This window comes from Passer montanus, unplaced genomic scaffold (genome assembly GCF_014805655.1).
Source record: "Passer montanus isolate IOZ18808 unplaced genomic scaffold, ASM1480565v1 scaffold21, whole genome shotgun sequence".
In the NCBI taxonomy this organism is placed as follows: domain Eukaryota; kingdom Metazoa; phylum Chordata; class Aves; order Passeriformes; family Passeridae; genus Passer; species Passer montanus.
In genome coordinates this window covers 6,343,188-6,359,120 of record NW_024366703.1, presented here as the reverse complement: position 1 = coordinate 6,359,120, position 15,933 = coordinate 6,343,188, and the positions used below count along the sequence as shown (strand labels likewise).

Sequence of the window (15,933 nt, the reverse complement as noted above, 5' to 3'; positions counted from 1 at the left end):
CTCCTTTCCTTTCCACTGCTTGCCCTATTTCCATGTGCTCTGAGAATTTAAGAAGTCACATCCAAAAACACAGCTATTAAAAGAACAACTTCTATTTGTTAAGTCAAACACCCACACAAAGAAATGCCAAAACCAAGCTCACTCACACGTCCTACACTGAAATGAGCACATTACTCAAACATCAGTATTTGATTCTGCAGCCAGTTACAAGTGTCCCAGTTGAAACTGACACTAATCTTTTATCATGTGAATGCACAAGAATCAATTACATGGCCATCAATTCATGCTGGGCTGCATCTCTGTGGACTCCAATCAGAGGCTGCACTGGGAGGAAGTGATGAGCTTACCACAGCTCAAGGATGCCTGAACTGCACTCCATAAAAACTCCACTCCAAACAACTGGCCAGCAAGTACCTGCAAGTTGTGGCTTGCTACTGCTTCACACAAGGCCATTGATACTAGAGTTGTGGTAGCTTGGGAAAAATATTAAAATTTTAAACAATGAAAGGTATCCAGAGAGAGAAATCATTCACTGTATAACCACATAAGACAATCAGGCAAAAGGTTTAAAAATGGAACAACACATTTCTTCCTCCTTCAGTCAAGACACAATACTGATTTTGAAAGGAGCCTGTGAAGCCCAGAACATTAACAGGTTCAGAAAGAAGAGATGAGCTGCTCACAGAGCTATCTTCTGCAAATAAGAAAGAAACATGGATCCAGATGAAAAGTCTAGCCAGGGAAGCCCTAACCTCTCCTAATTGGAAGCTGGGAAGGAATAGGCAGGAAAGGATCTTTTGCTCTTGTTTCTTACCTTCTCCATAGACATTTACTTCTAACCACTGCTGAACACCAAATGCTGGGGTAGAAGTATGCTGGACTGACCCACTATGGCTGGAAGAAGAAGAGAAATGCCCACTTTTGTCCAGCCATGGCCCATCAAGGTCACCTTTTTCACCTCCAGTGGTACTGGCAGATGCTGTTCAGGAAGAACATGTGAGCTTGGCAACCTTCTTTGGTCATTCACTTTGCATCCACAGTTTCTGTGTTAAGGATTTTAAAGAGTGCATCCCCACCTAGCTCCTCATTATGAACTTGTTATCCATGAGTTTACAGAATCACTTTCAAAACTGCTGGCATCATTCACCTTCCACAACCTTCTGCTCTGAGACCATCCAAAAACAGATGTCAGAGAAACATTACTACTTTTCTAATATCTGGAGCAGGCTCCCTTGCTTCTCCACTGTCAAAGAGGAGAAAATCCAGGGGTAATATACAGAAAATGAAAACATGCTTTAGGCCAAGACAGAATATCAGATACAAGAGAGAAACCCTTCAATCAGACGGTCCTGCTCCATCCCCATCCCTCATTAAACCAGCCTGAACAGCCAAAGCAGGTCACTGAACAAAGCACAGGTGTAAAGCTCAACACAGCTGCACCAGAAGGAAGAGACCAAACACAGCAATAGTAGCAATTGCTGCTACTGATGAATTCACTTCTTTCAGAAATAGGGAAGAGGTACACAGATTTATTTTTCCCCTGAAAAAACCTAAGCTGTTGGGTTCCAGCTTGCAAGACTCTTCAGCCCCCACACTAATAAATCTTTGGGACTATAAATCACCTTGGTACAGGTCTCTCTTCACAAAGGAAATGGGCTCTCTCTTGTCATTAGCTGCCTGTGTCTACCAACCATAGCAGGGCCTCATTCAAGTCCTCTTTGATGGACGGTTAGACTTAAAGGAATATGTACTTCAATCTCAGAGGGGAAAGAACAAGAATTTACTAATTAGACAGGGCAATGCACATTAAAAGCCAGCTTTAATACCTGGTTGCAAATTAGCCCTGCACCTGCTAAGTGTGAGGAAGCCTACAAAGCAGTAAGAGTACATCCCACATGTAGGGATGGTGAATGGAGCATCATGAACCCACAACACCTCTAAAGAGCAAGAAATTGGTTGCAGCAGTTGTGTTCCATGCAGTTAGGAGGGAAGGTAGAGAGGACCTGGCAAATCCTAGATAATGAACCACAGAACACAATACAGGCAACACTGCACAGAAAGAACAGACTTTCCACTCTGCCTTCCAGTCTATAACAGTTTCACACTGCTCTGAAAAGAAACCAGAGGCAAAGGAGCCAAGAAGAGAGTCAGAGCCACACAATTCCATCCACGTTGCCAGTGTCCGATTTAACTCAAGCAGAGATTCATGATGCCAGCAAGCCAAGGAAACTGAAGCTTAGCTACAGGCAAGAGGCACTCTGGCATGCTCCATCTGAAAGTGTATTAGCATTCAAGCCAGATGCACACATAAAGGAGAAATTCCTGCTCTTCAGAGGAACAGGTTTTCCTTCAAGGATGACTATCTTGTGTTACTCATTTGCTCCTCTCCAAATTTCAGCCTCTCTGGTCCTGTTCCCCTCTTGCCTTATTTTAAACAGTCTGCCAAGCATCTTCTGTGAGGACTGAAGTGACAAGGAGAATGCTGCAATGGGAGACATCATCATCCTGATATGTGCCAGACCTAATATAGGAGAAGCCCATCTCTGAGCCATGCTTTCCTTTTTATCAGTATTTTCTCTAAGCCTGAAGATATTCTTGTGGGCAGTGCTATGCTCTGTCAAAATGCCAAAATTCAGCAGTAAGTGATAAGTCAGAGATTTACATTTATGACTTCTGTAAATTCATACCGTCTGCAACTTCATCCCAAGCACATGGATGACAGAGCCTGCCCAGGATGAAGGCAGTGCTGCTGCAAACATCTCCCCCTCTGCCAGGAAACACCTTCTCTGTAGACAGAGCCCTTCCTTCAGCAGCTTCCTAAAATCCATATTGATACACTCATGTATTCTCTCTCTTGAGCTGGAACGGAAAAGTTTGTAACTGTAGATTGGAAGAGCAACATACATTACATACCACACACCTGAAGAAAGTATGCTTTTCTCTTCTTCTTCCTCTCCCTTCTCCTCTTCCTTCCAGCCTTTCCTGAGAGCACTGACTGATAAATAATCTAGTCATCTATGCTTTGGAAAAAAGAAACTGTCCCACTCTACTTCTAAGCAGGAAATGCAATGCAAAACCTTGTCCCTTGAATTCTTTCTGAGTTACTCCTTGCCCCCATTCACACATAGAGATGTACATATAAAGCACATCCACGTCTGCCTGCTCCTCAAGCTGGCACAAGCTATTTGGATCACAAAGCTGTGCACAAGCCCCAAAGCAGCCACCAGACATTCTGTGCTGGAAGTTGGCCATTGTCTTCCCAGGGATATAAGCAAATTTCTGTTGGATACAACAGCTCTAGTTATAGGTAGAATCAGGCAAACACACATTAAACAAGTGTTTTGTGCAGCATGGGCTTGATATGCAGTATAAAACGGGTCTGAATTGACTCCATTGATCATAATCAAAAACATACCCCTTTGCTACAAACAAACTAGTTCATTTTGGGTAGTCTAGAAATTTGATTCAGCAATCAAAACTTGAATCAGAAAGTCATCATCACCTGCAGCCTCCTGTATACTTTTTAGTTTCCTTCAGGAAAACTAGGACTAGCAACTGCCTTCATGTGTACACAATCATAACTTTCTTGTCTTAATAAATAAAGAACTGGTGCTTTACTATATTCTTTCTCCTGCAGCAGTCTGAAACGTTCACTCTGATAAATTCAGTACTTTTGCAGTTCTCTCCAAATATATTTCTTTTTACTTCTAGAAAAACCAAGGGCAGGGGGGAATCCTCCAAAGAGGCCCAGTGCTTCCCTCCTTGTAATGAAACCCTGTAATGGAATGCCCTGCACTCCAATTAGGAAGAAATGCTAATTTTCTCCAGTTGAGCACCCCCTCTAGATGTATCTAATTTGTTTCACTGCTTTCATCTCTCCCCTCCATCACATTTTCATTTAAAGGTTATGATCTGTTTGTGCCCTCCATGCCGCGCCCTGACAAGACACCCCTATGAGAGGTTGCAGGGGCCATGTCGCCCTTGCTAACCCCCTTCCCAAACAAAAACCAAAGCTTTTTTCCCTCCACTGCCTCTTTAAGAAATGCAGAAAGATGAAGGGGAGGAGCAGGGAATTGGGAAGACAATAATTAAAAATAAGAAGTAAGCCCTCTTGCAAGTTAGGTTGTTGGTTGTTTCCAACAAAAGGTTAGAGACCTTTGCACCATGACCAACACCAGTACGACCAGTGGAGGCCAGCCAGGAGCAACAGCATTACAGAGCTTTGCTATTTCTGCAGATCCATTTTAGGAAATGCTGCCATGCAAAATACTCTTTTGCAAAAGGCTTTGAGATGCTAAATTGTTTACCTCCTTGTAGGTCTTGGGGAATACATTTTCTCTCATCTGTCACAGGGAGAGTCTGGTCAGAAAGGACATGAAGAGGTGGCTCAGCTGAGGAGAAATTCTCAATAAAGCATTCCCACTCCTCTCTAAATGGCTTATGCCTCGTTCTGGGAGTCTGCATTCTGAAAATTCCTTAGGAGAGCAGAGACTTCAGATGGGTAGCAACGGGTCTTGGAATAGCTCTGCGTGGCATCCACAAACTTCTGCTGCCCTGGCTGCAGCTGGACAGACACACAAATCCTCAGGGCAGAACCCATCTGGACAGGTCATCCACCCAGAAGAGCTGGCACTACATAGGGAAAAGGCATCCAGATGTCCTTGCTGGTGCCACACCACTTCCCACAGAAATTTCAAAGGGCTTTCAAAGTCACCAGAAGACTATTACTGAAAAAAAATATTAAAAAATGCAGCCACCATGCTACCTCCAAGCAAAGCCTCTTTGAAGCCTGCCCCAGTATTCTCAAATAAAACAGTATTCCTGAAGCTGAACCCACAGTCCTCCCTACATACAAACCCTGCTCCTAAGCCAAGCTATTCATTACTTGTGTTCAGTCTCTCCCCCCCTTCACTTCAATTTTCTACATCAGTTCTTGTCTGTTAGAAAGGAAATCACAGATCTATACTCTCTAGACACAAGATTCACCACACACCTGTTGTCAACATCCTGTAAGTTGAAAGTGACCAAAGAACCTCTTTGGAGGAAAGCAACTAAGTGGGCCCTGATTGAAAAGAAGTGGAAACTGCTGGGTTCCACTGGTGGCACTGCCTGGAACAACCACCCTCTTGGAAAAAGTAGAACAGCTGGACATGCTGCCCAGACTGAGCATTGAGTAGCCTGGTCTTGACAGAAAGATAAAGATGGAAAAGTACTGCAAGAGTGTTTTCTGTTATTAATAGGCACTTTGCTAATACTGCTCGAGATAGTCAGCTCCCTCTCAGTCATTTCCTGCTGCAGCCACTGAATCCCATTGGTCACAGCACTATATGGTCCATTACAAGCTATTTCCTCTCTACGTTTGCAATGCCTCCAAAACCTTTTGCAGAAAGTCCTGATGATCTCCCTTCCTGCCTCCCTCTGCAGACAATTCCCTCATAATTTGACTTTCTGAGACCACAAATGGGGAGCGGGTAAGAGGCACACAAAGATTTACTCTTCATGGATAGCAGCCTTGCCCCTTCCTCCCCTTCCAGGCCCCCTCTCTATCTGGTCCATGCAAACAAACCCTGAGTGGGAAAGAACGTTTGGAAGAGGCCTGTGTCTGGGCCAGCCGCCTTTCATCCAGAAGATGCCTCTTCCCGCTGGAAAATACAAGCATTGTGTGAAAACATTTTAATATATTCATGCACATTCCTATAGCTCGCAGGAGCGAGTGGGTCTCAGCACCCTCCCCTCCCTGCCTTCCAAATGATTTTCATAGGCAACGATGCACTGGGAATACCACTTGTTTTCTCGAATGCCCGCGAGTATGTAAATTGTGGGAATATGCAGGCCAAGGGCTGTGGTTTTATTGTGCTGCAGAAAAGATTTTACTAATTACTTGCCTAAACTCCAAAGCAGTACGCCTGCTTTTTTACAAAGCGGGAGAGTGGGGAAGGTGGGGGTGGTGGGAAGAGGAGGAGGGGGACTAAAGAGAAAAAAAATAGCAAGGGGAAGAGAGTGAAGGGAAAGAGGGAGAAGGAAAGGGAGCACAAGGGATGCATTTCAAAGTTTCTCCAGCAATTGGATGGGGGGGAGCTGGGCCCAATGTGAAATCATAGAGGTCAAAGGTGGGTCTCCCTCCCTTGTGAGAAAGTGGTGAATCAGGACGGTTTATCAAACGATCATTTTCTTTTGAAACTGGGAGGCAGAGGCTGGGACAATTCTGCAGATGTGCTTGATGAGTTCGGGACAAAAATGGGCTGCCTCCTCCCCCGCTCCCCCCTTTAAAGTCTCCCATCAGGGGTTGCTTCTCCCTCCACTGCTTCCAGGACCCTCCCCTCCCTTCTTCAGTGGTCAGCTGAGACCCCCACCCACTGACCGCCTTTGTATTCCTGGCCTTTGGACACAGTGACAGGGCCCTTTATGAGACCCCAATCAAGACCCCCATGTCACAGGTACCTAGTAGAGATACCAGACCCTTTTCAAATGAGGAACAACAAGGAAAATATGCTGGCCCATTGTCCCAGCACGGCACCAAGGGAGATGAAAGGGCCAGGCTGCTCCCTCTCCGCAGCCTGCCTGCCAATCAACCCCAGTTATTAAGGTCACGATGTGGAAATTCTTCTGACCTACACCTAATCAAAGATGCACCAAGGACTTTTGAGACAACATGGGGGAAAGTGGGAGAGCAAGCATTCCCCTGTCCTCTCCACCCATAAATACAGTGGGGCTTCCACAGAGAATTAGTAGGAGTTGCCCCAGCTAGTGCTGCAGCACACTTGCCCCAAGTACCACTAGAGCAGCCAAGCAGAGCTCTGTGCTGGCATGCAGCCTCAGGAGAGCTTAAATTAAAAGCATTTCTCACTGAAAAGTTACAGAGTGAGCAACACTGGAAGTGGCTCAGAAGCCATGATTGAGGGCACTATAACACAAATACTAAATATCCTCTTTCCTATTGCTGATATCTTCGGTTTGAGTGGGATGTGGGTTTCACCAAACATGGTCAGCACCATCCAACAGAGAGTCCTGAAGAAGAAAAACTCAGTGGATGTGAATCTCTGAGTCTCCAAAAGCACCTGAAAGAGTGGATAGATGCCAGTAGGGCAGAGCAGACATTCTGACTGCCCCCTTGCATGATACAGGATGAAGATACCAAGATGATGATGATGATGGCAGTGGTTTTTAGGATTACACAGAAATATCTCATAGAGAGGAGGTAGGAGCCATGTGCACTGCCAGAACAATGGGATGGAAACAAAACAATCTGAGCATGGGTCAGACGGCATCAGAGAAGTATATCCCACCAGACAACTCCAGAGCATCAGAACACGGACAAGATCAACTTCCTCTGAAAGGTTGTTCTGCATCACTCACTGAGTCATCACCATACACCCAGAACAGTCAGACATAATACTTCAACCTGACAAGTGACACAAGAAATGACAGACTATAGTCTGTGACAGTTCACACAAAAAGGAAAGAAAAAAATCCAAACTCCATAACAGGAACATTATTCAGCATATATAGGATACTTCTGCGAGTGCATGACTTTGAATTAGGTCCTCCAGAAGAGCCACATAGTATAAGTCATAGCCACCACTGGCACACTTATGATCAGTCTTGAAAAAATAGAAAATTTTGGTACTCTTCTTTATGCACCATATCTACTGTCATTCAGGGAATATCCTTCCTGATTCCATGCCAGCTTGCTGCTCTCACCCTGTTGGCATTCTTCAAAGCCCACCTGGATGAAGGTCTTAGTGAAAGGACAACAAATTTGGGGTGGTATTATGGTGAAGTCATAGGAAGTGGCACAGTCACAGCAACCAAGCTGCAAGTTTTTTTAATGCTAAACACTGCTCACGTGTTGGCTCATCTTCCTCTGTCTTGTAGCTAAAAGATACCAGTGCAGTGCTACTCAAGCCCCTCATTCCTGCCAGAGAGCCTGCAGAAGGTAACAGCCTACCACTGGTGACCAGCTGGGTAAGAGATGAGAAGTGGAAGACTTCAAAAGAGCTCTGGGACAAATACTGATGTCTTTACACAAATCCTACTACACTGCTTCTCCACTGCAAGTCACTGACATTCCTAAAATTATCCCTTTGTTCCTTGGCTTTTACACAATTGTTGAAGCAAGTGGAAAACAGCTTTTTTTTCTTGATGTTGAACCAATTGCTCTTAGACCAAAAACTGCTTAGCCATGGCAAAGCATGGTCTAGTTTAGGTCGTTGTAAGCCAAGAACCAAACCGACACCTCAGACACTGGAGGCTGCAGTGCTCAGAGCAGACATTACTTAAACCGTGCAACACAAAAGACAGATACTGCCTTTACTTCAGGGCAATATCCTCCACTATCACCCTCCTTTCAAATGCCAATGGCAGGCTGAGGGTCAGTCTCCTGCTGTCCTCAGAGTGAATCAACACTCCTTTAGAAGGGCCAGGCTGCTATCTTAGGACACTACAGCTTCACTTCCCACCTCAGGGCATGAGCTTGCATCCTCTGAGTGACAGGTTCAGCCTCATCTGGGAGGAGTAACAGTGGAAGCTGAGCCTGGTTAGAGGCATCTGCACCTGGGGCTCTCACCGTGCAAGAAATGTCCATCCCTCTGTGTCCCTTCCCGCCCCCAAAAGCAGTCATTTGAAAGGCGGGGAGGGAACAGACACCACTCTAATTGTAGGAGTGAAACCTGGCATCCTCCTGCTCATCTACCTTTGCACTCCATTTCTGTCTCTCTTTGAACCTCTGGTACAGCTTGTCAGGTCGCTGCCCTCCTGAGAGATCAGAAAAAAAAATAAAACAGTGATTACTATTGTACACTGATATGCAAGCTGGAGAAAGAGAGAGAGAAAAGGAGAGAACAGCCTCCATGTGTCAGACTATGAAAGGGCTTCGACTAAAGCCACCTGAAAAACAAACCCTTAATTTAAATGTTAATGAAAGTGCTGAAGAGACATCAGAGGCTTTCATTTCTCTACAAGGAACAGAATCACCAGGTCTAGAATTTATGGCCCCCTTCACCTCCCCTCTCTTCTTCTCTGCTCCATCAGCCACAGAAGTAAGGAAAGGAAAAAAAACCCTAATTTTAACATTAACTCCACACTTCCACCCTAGGATGCAATTGCTAAATTATCTGTTGGCAGGACACTGATCAAAGGTGGAAAAACAAAGGCACACTGCACAACTGAGCAAAGGTAAACAGCAGCCAAGGTCTGGTGAAGTTACCTTCTCCCCCTGCGAACTTAAAAAGCAAAAAGAAAACAATCACAAACTGGAAATGGAAACCTCAAACCATAAGGTTACCAGGCCCCTCGACTAAGTTTCTTCTGTCACATCGATTAAACAGTCATGGATTCTCCTGTGCAAACCATGCAGCACAAGAAAGATGCTTCCTCCAAGCTTTCTGAGACAGACTTTCCCCTCAAGCAAGGGGGAAAATGATAAAAAACTGCAGGGAGAGGAAAAAAAAATTCAATATGCAACACAGCTCAACACAATTAGAAACAGATGTCTGCGTTCCAACTCAGTCAGCTACTGCCTCCCAAAACCTGCTCACCTGCCCGCAACCACTAGTGAGCCAATTCACACAGTCACAGAAAATATATAAATTAGAGTATTGGCCAAAAGTGACAAAAAGGGAGGAAGTCATCAATCACGTGAGCTTTAGAGGGCAAAAGAAAGAAATTCAAGTGAAGAAAGGTAAGCTGCAGTTTTACAGAAATATTTGCATATTTGTTTGTTTCTAGAGGAGAGGGAAAATGGGCATGCGTGTTCATGTGTACACCCATGTGAAGAAGACAAAATAGAGCTATTATCACACAGTTAAAGAAGGTAAAACAAAGTCTTCTTCCTCCCAACATCAAGGGAACAGTCAGGGCAAATGGATAAGACACAGGTGTCATTTTAGCTCCAGAGGGGAGAACCTGATACTCATTTCCTGCTCCTCAGCTTTAGGGTGAAAGAGCACCAAGTCAGTTATGGCTGTTGCATATACCTACAAACCCACATCCAGATCGCCCTCTGAGGTCAGTAAAAGATGGCAGTTAATGCCACCACTAACTCTGCACGTCCACTCTGGGATCTCACAGTTGAGCAGGTTCTTCCTGCCCTGCTTAAGAAACAGCTGCAGGTCAGAGTCCCCTCTCAATTATTCAAACCGGCCAGGCTCTGTGAAGATCCCCAAGGACAGCAGAGCTATTGCTGCCGGCTGTTTTGCTGGCAATGCACAAACCCCAACAAAACTCAGTTACTTCTCCCAGGTCCTAGTAGACTCACAGAGGTTAACTGCACAAAGCAAGGTCAAAGCAGAGCACACTACAGCCAACAGCTCATCTTGATATGCAGTAGGGGAAACCTGCTGATGAAATCGGAGTAAGAAATGAGGGCAGGGCAGCATTATCCAACATTTTAACTTCTACCCATTGGGGCTTCAATTGCACAGTTAAAACCACTGCAAAGTTACTCTGATTCAAGTGAGTTGTTTTGCTGTAAGACAACCTGCAAGATCAGATTGTTACAGTTTCACAAGAAGTTTCTAGATAACTATTAAAAATAAGCCCTCAAAATTAATCATTTTGATCGCTCCCAATGGAAGAGAGGCCCATTTAGTAAAGTAACCTTTCTCTTCCTTCCTTTCCCCAATGAGTTTGGGGCACGTTTTACAATTTGCCTGAGGTTGTCCATAGAAGCAGAGATATCCTCAGATATTACCTCCTCATATAATAATCCATGGGAGAGGCAATTAGGTTAAAATCAGCATGTTCAAATAGAGGAGTTGGATCTCAACTACCACACTGCATAAACAGGAGAGCCAGCCTGGCTTTTTAAATGTAGCTGTTCATGTAAGTACATATTTTCCTTTAAATTATGCATCCAATGCACACAGCTAGTCTTCAGTACAAACTTTCCTTCTCTCTCCAGTTAACCTGCACTTCACCAAGGCAATATCCAAAAGGAGAAGTCATCTATTGCAGCAGACTAATGACAAAGTCAGAAAAGAAGAGACTGTCTCTTGGACTTACACACACACACATAGCCTGTTTCTGTCACAGTAGGGCACTTTATGATTGCCCCGAAGTATACCAAGGGTTTCCTAGCTCTCTACCCACAGCTGAAACCTGGCATCCTGCTGCTCATCTACAGTCGCACATTGGAAACCATTCGTGTGCCTCCATCTTCTCTTTGCTTCCTTTAAAATCTGACACACTTTGAGTACAGCATCTCATGATAAATATTTAAAAATCAAAATAGCAAACGCCAGTGGCCAGACCTGGCAGGAGAAGTCAGCTTAGATCTGAGTACTTTTTTAAATTCAACACAAAAAAAAAATATCTAGATCCAAGATTAATAATGAACTTAACATGGAAGTGCACTTTTTTCTTTCCCCCCCAGTTTACATTGTACACTGCTCCCATCTCTTCCCTGGCTACTGCCACCTCAGGGAACCACAAAGCATGAAGGTTCCACTGCTCTACCAGAAACTCCTGCACATTTGAATTGGTCCACTGCACTTAGGTTTGCCCTGGTCCCAGAGCACACATAAGTCACTGCAGTAAGCACCAGTAAATGAAAGTTTAACATCTGCGTGATGCAGAGTTCAAAAGGCAAATGAACTCGTAGGGGGAAGAGGATTAATAGCAGCTAAGAAATGTAATTTAGGGTATGCAGCAGAGTAAGTACAGCATTTTACCAATCCATGGAGAAGGACAGCTTCAGAGATCAATTATACCAGTGGATGAAAGAAGCTGAGGTAGTCTTATTTTAAGTATCCTACTTTAAGAACTCTCTCAGAGTCTTCTCTAGTCACTTATGAGACATGCAATGTGTAACCTGCTATACAAAGCACACCTGCATAACTCTGCAGACTTGCTGAAAACCCAGAATGAACACAATGCCCTCCCATCCCCATTACCGTGCAGTGTACTGTTAGGGATCCCCAAAGCAATGAGGCTCCAACAACACACATGGATGTCAAGACACTTCCATGGCTGAAAGACTTAAGTAAAGGACTAAGCACAGTTTTCCCCTGCACAATATGAAGAGATGATCCAATATTCTTGGTACCCTTTTAACACCTCTTCCCCTACTTAACCTCCCTTATAGGAATCATTCTGTTTGCAGACCCAGAAACATCCAGAATAGCACCACTACACTAAGAACAAGGAAGCCTCCTCCCCCAGCTCCACGTATCTACAGGATGATCTCTGTAGTGACACAGGAAAAATATGGACAAATCAAAGCAGAATACCTAAGGGAAAATGCCTGAAACCAGAGGAGCTGTGCTCTAAGAGCACAAGTCTCTAATGTTCAGCCTGAGTGTACTGGTACTGTCCTCTAGAGTAGCAGTCCAGCAGTGCAGGACTACAGCAGGCACAGCAGAAAACCCAGCTGTGGGTCAGGAGCATATGGGATACTCTGTAAGAAGCTTCACACAGAGGAAGATATCACTGAAAAGACAAAAAGTTTCAGCCCATTAACAGCTGAAGTTCAGTAAGAATACCACCCTAACCACTCTAGAGAGTCTAAATCCTGGCAAACTTCCAGGTCAGGAAACTACTGCTTCTCCAAAGCAACTTTGAATGGCTAGAGTTGGAGGAGCCTTCCTTGCTCCTAACCCACTGCACACAACTGCTTTGAGCTCTGTGTGTCCATAGTAGAGACAGCTGCCATTTCTTAGCAGCAGTGGGCCAAAATACTTAGGTGGCTGGAGCCTGATTCTCCAGCAGTTATATACCAGTAGAACTACCTGTCCTTATGGAGGAGATCTCAGTTTACATCAGCACAATTGAGAAGGGAGAATCAGAAGGTCATGTTAAATGTTTTGGAGGAAGTGGAGGTTATAGGCCATGTTCAGCCTCACTGGGGAACAAATGTATCCAAGCTCTGTCTAGAAGGATGGGCACTGCAGGGGAGGAAAAGCTTTAGACATAAGTGCATAGGGAATGCACATGGGTGAAATATGGGCTCCTGCAAATAAAACAGAAACCACAGAGCTCCCCAAAGCAGACTTTGCTGGACACCAGATATTAGCTTTTTGATACTCACCCTCATTAGACAGCAAGTAATAAAACCTATTAGTGAAAAATTCATCTCCCCTGCCCCTTGCCCTGGCCAACCCCCACCACATGCCCTCCTGCTCTGATCCTCTCTCTCTTCTAGGATGGCTGCGATTTGTTCTGAGAAGCGACAGGTTTATAGGTTAGCCGACACCTTCTCTCTGTGGAATTTTAATTAACTTCTCCCATCGTCAATATGTTAAGGAGCAGGGTTCCCATTATACGAGGTCAGCAGCGTGTTTCAGGCCCTGCTATATCAGCCGTCAAATTGAAGAATTAATGACGTGGCTAATTGGCTCTAATTCTCCACACCCCCCTCCCTAAAATATGGAGGGGTAAGGGGAGGGTGCAGTAGGTTGGGCTAGTGGGAGAGGCTGGTACAGTCCAGAATCTCATAAAAAATGAGAGCACACAATTTAAGCCCACTTGTTCATGGGTTAGCTGTTCCACCACCTCCAATTTATCACCCTGCAGGGAGGAAAGGGGGGTGGGGAGACTGAGAGTAAATATTGTGACAGAGAGTGTGCACAAGCATGCACACCATGGAGAGGAACACCGTCCTGACAAGAGGCCATGGCAGTAGGTCATCACTTAGGAGGAGGAAGCAGAATGCCACTGGCCTCTAACTAGCCACGGTGCCTGAGCCACAGCCTGCCAGAAAAGGGACCCTTGCAGCACAGAAGACAGCAAAGGGCTTCTATCTCACATCTTGCAGTGGCACTAATGCACACGGCTAGTCTTCAAAAACACTAATTGTCTCAAACACTCAGAGCAAAGAAACAAGACAACAGCAAAATCACAGCAAGCCTGGAGTGTCATTTCCGTGATAAAGCCATTAGCTCAGTACCACTAAGTTTCTGCTGCCTGCAAAACAAGTTTGGAAATCTAACAAGGATAGCAGTTGTGGACAGTATTTTGATTTTGCAAGCCTAAAATTCAGCAGTTGCAGACATCATATGAGCAGCAACAGCAGCTCTTCTTCCCCTCTTCCCTGAGGTATGCTGAGGAAGAACCTCTCTTGCATGCAGGAGAGTTTAACAGAGAATCAAAGAGACAGACCACTGCTGGTTGGTGTAAGATTTTAATGCTGAGTTTCTCAGATTTTCACTTCCTCAATAACAGGAGCACTTCAAAGAACACCCTGGAAGACACTGGTGTATGCATTGCCCTTGCCTCCCATGCCAAACCTGTAATTGTAGCATTATGCCTGCACTAGAAGCACAGAACTACAGGCAACAGAGGCTGGAAAACCACATCCCTGAACTCCACTTCATCTTTGCCAGTTCAACATGTTCAAAAAACCCTGAGTTCTAACCACTGCATGCAGCTCTCAAGCAGGGACCTTTTTGCTCAGCATCTCTTCTGCCAGAGAGTAAGAATACAAGTTGGCATCTTTTCAGCACAGAAAATCTCAAGAGGATCCAGCTGACTGTTTCTAATTAGCAAGTCAGCATTCCTTCCTGAAGAAAGAATGAGCAGGTCCCACCTGAGGCACTAAGAGGAACCCAGGGCCACCTTCATGGCCTGTTTATAAGGGGATTACTCTGCTGGTATAGGAAATAAGGACCACATGCTCTTCTCTGAGCTCCTGCTGCAGGCACAAGCACCTGATCAGCCTTCACACAAACCAAGTCCCTGAACATTGGTGCCTCACAAAGATTTGTGGACACACAGCCTATCCAAGTCCTTTACTTCTTTCTGACGAAAATTGGGAATAAAGAGATAAAGAGATCTGTTACCTTAATAATGGGCTGATGGCAATGGACCACACTCGATCCTCTGTCTGCACTGTATGTAGGCACTGACCAACTCTGCCCGCCGACAGGGACCAAACCTAAAGAGAGAGATGCATGTTATGCCACATCACCCAAAATTGCAGAATGCAGGGTGCTTGCTGCTAATGTTGTGTTGGAAGAGCTGCCCAAACTGCCATGCTCACCTTCCCACAGATGCTCTCCCTGAATTCAAATTACTTATTTTGGGGGAGCAGAGCCTTCAATTGCTGGCGGAAACAAGCACTTTAAGTAAGCTTATAAGTATGACCTTCCACCCCATGGGTAACAGAGAGCACCCCCATCACCACTTGCTCTCTAAGGGCAGCATTCAACACAAACTCCTCATCTTCTGTAGTTAAATAAAAGACAATTAGGATTTGTTCAAATCTGTTCTCTTGAACAGTGTGGGAAGACTTAATAGCATCCCAGAATATTTTCCATTAATATTAACTATAAAGTTAATCATTCACCAGCCTGTAAAATAATCTTCTTTTAGAAGACCCCACTTTAGACCAAGTTTTTCTAAGTGTACCCCAGGCTGCTTTCAAACTTGGCTGCTCTTGCTCACTGACAGTATGAGAGAATTCCTTCCCTCCTCCAACAGTGCAAACACGCACATCTCCTTCTACCAGTTCACCCCTTTGTTTCTGGGTCCTAATAAAGGCCCCAAAATTCTTGCTGGGGCCTCTGCTAGTGGCCCCTCATTTTCTCCACCTTGCCATCATTCTTGGCCCACAGGACTCAAGCCCCCCAGTTGTCTGTAACCAACCCCCAGTGTTTTGCTTCAAGACTTCAAAGCGTGGAGTGCCCTATTTGTTTGTTTGTTGATAATGCCCAGGATTGCAGGCTATTCTTGTCAGCGGGGAATTTAGCACCTAGTGTCAGCAAAAGCAGCAGAAAAGCTTAACTCCTTTAAGGCATCCCTATCTCCTACAGGTTAAAAATATTGCTCAGAGCACACTATCTGCTGCCTATCACACAGGAATGTACATTAACAGCTCTTCAGGGCTTAGTCCTAATCAACACTCAGCAGAGCCCTCAATAGCTTAGACACTTAGAGCCCCTTTAAAAGGTTGGTAGGGATTCCCTTCCACTCTCCAAGAGCCTCATTCACGCAAACAAG

General features: G+C 44.9%; 1 protein-coding gene across 3 annotated transcripts in view; it reads right to left on the bottom strand.

The window, feature by feature from the left end:
• Positions 1-15,933, bottom strand: part of FBXW4 (F-box and WD repeat domain containing 4) — a 63,036-nt gene that overhangs the window by 26,730 nt on the left and 20,373 nt on the right. For all 3 annotated transcript variants that reach the window (XM_039709264.1, XM_039709265.1, XM_039709266.1), the window contains exon 5: positions 14,775-14,869. In XM_039709264.1, the coding sequence (XP_039565198.1) occupies positions 14,775-14,869 (95 nt within the window). The remainder of the gene's footprint in view (positions 1-14,774; positions 14,870-15,933) is intronic.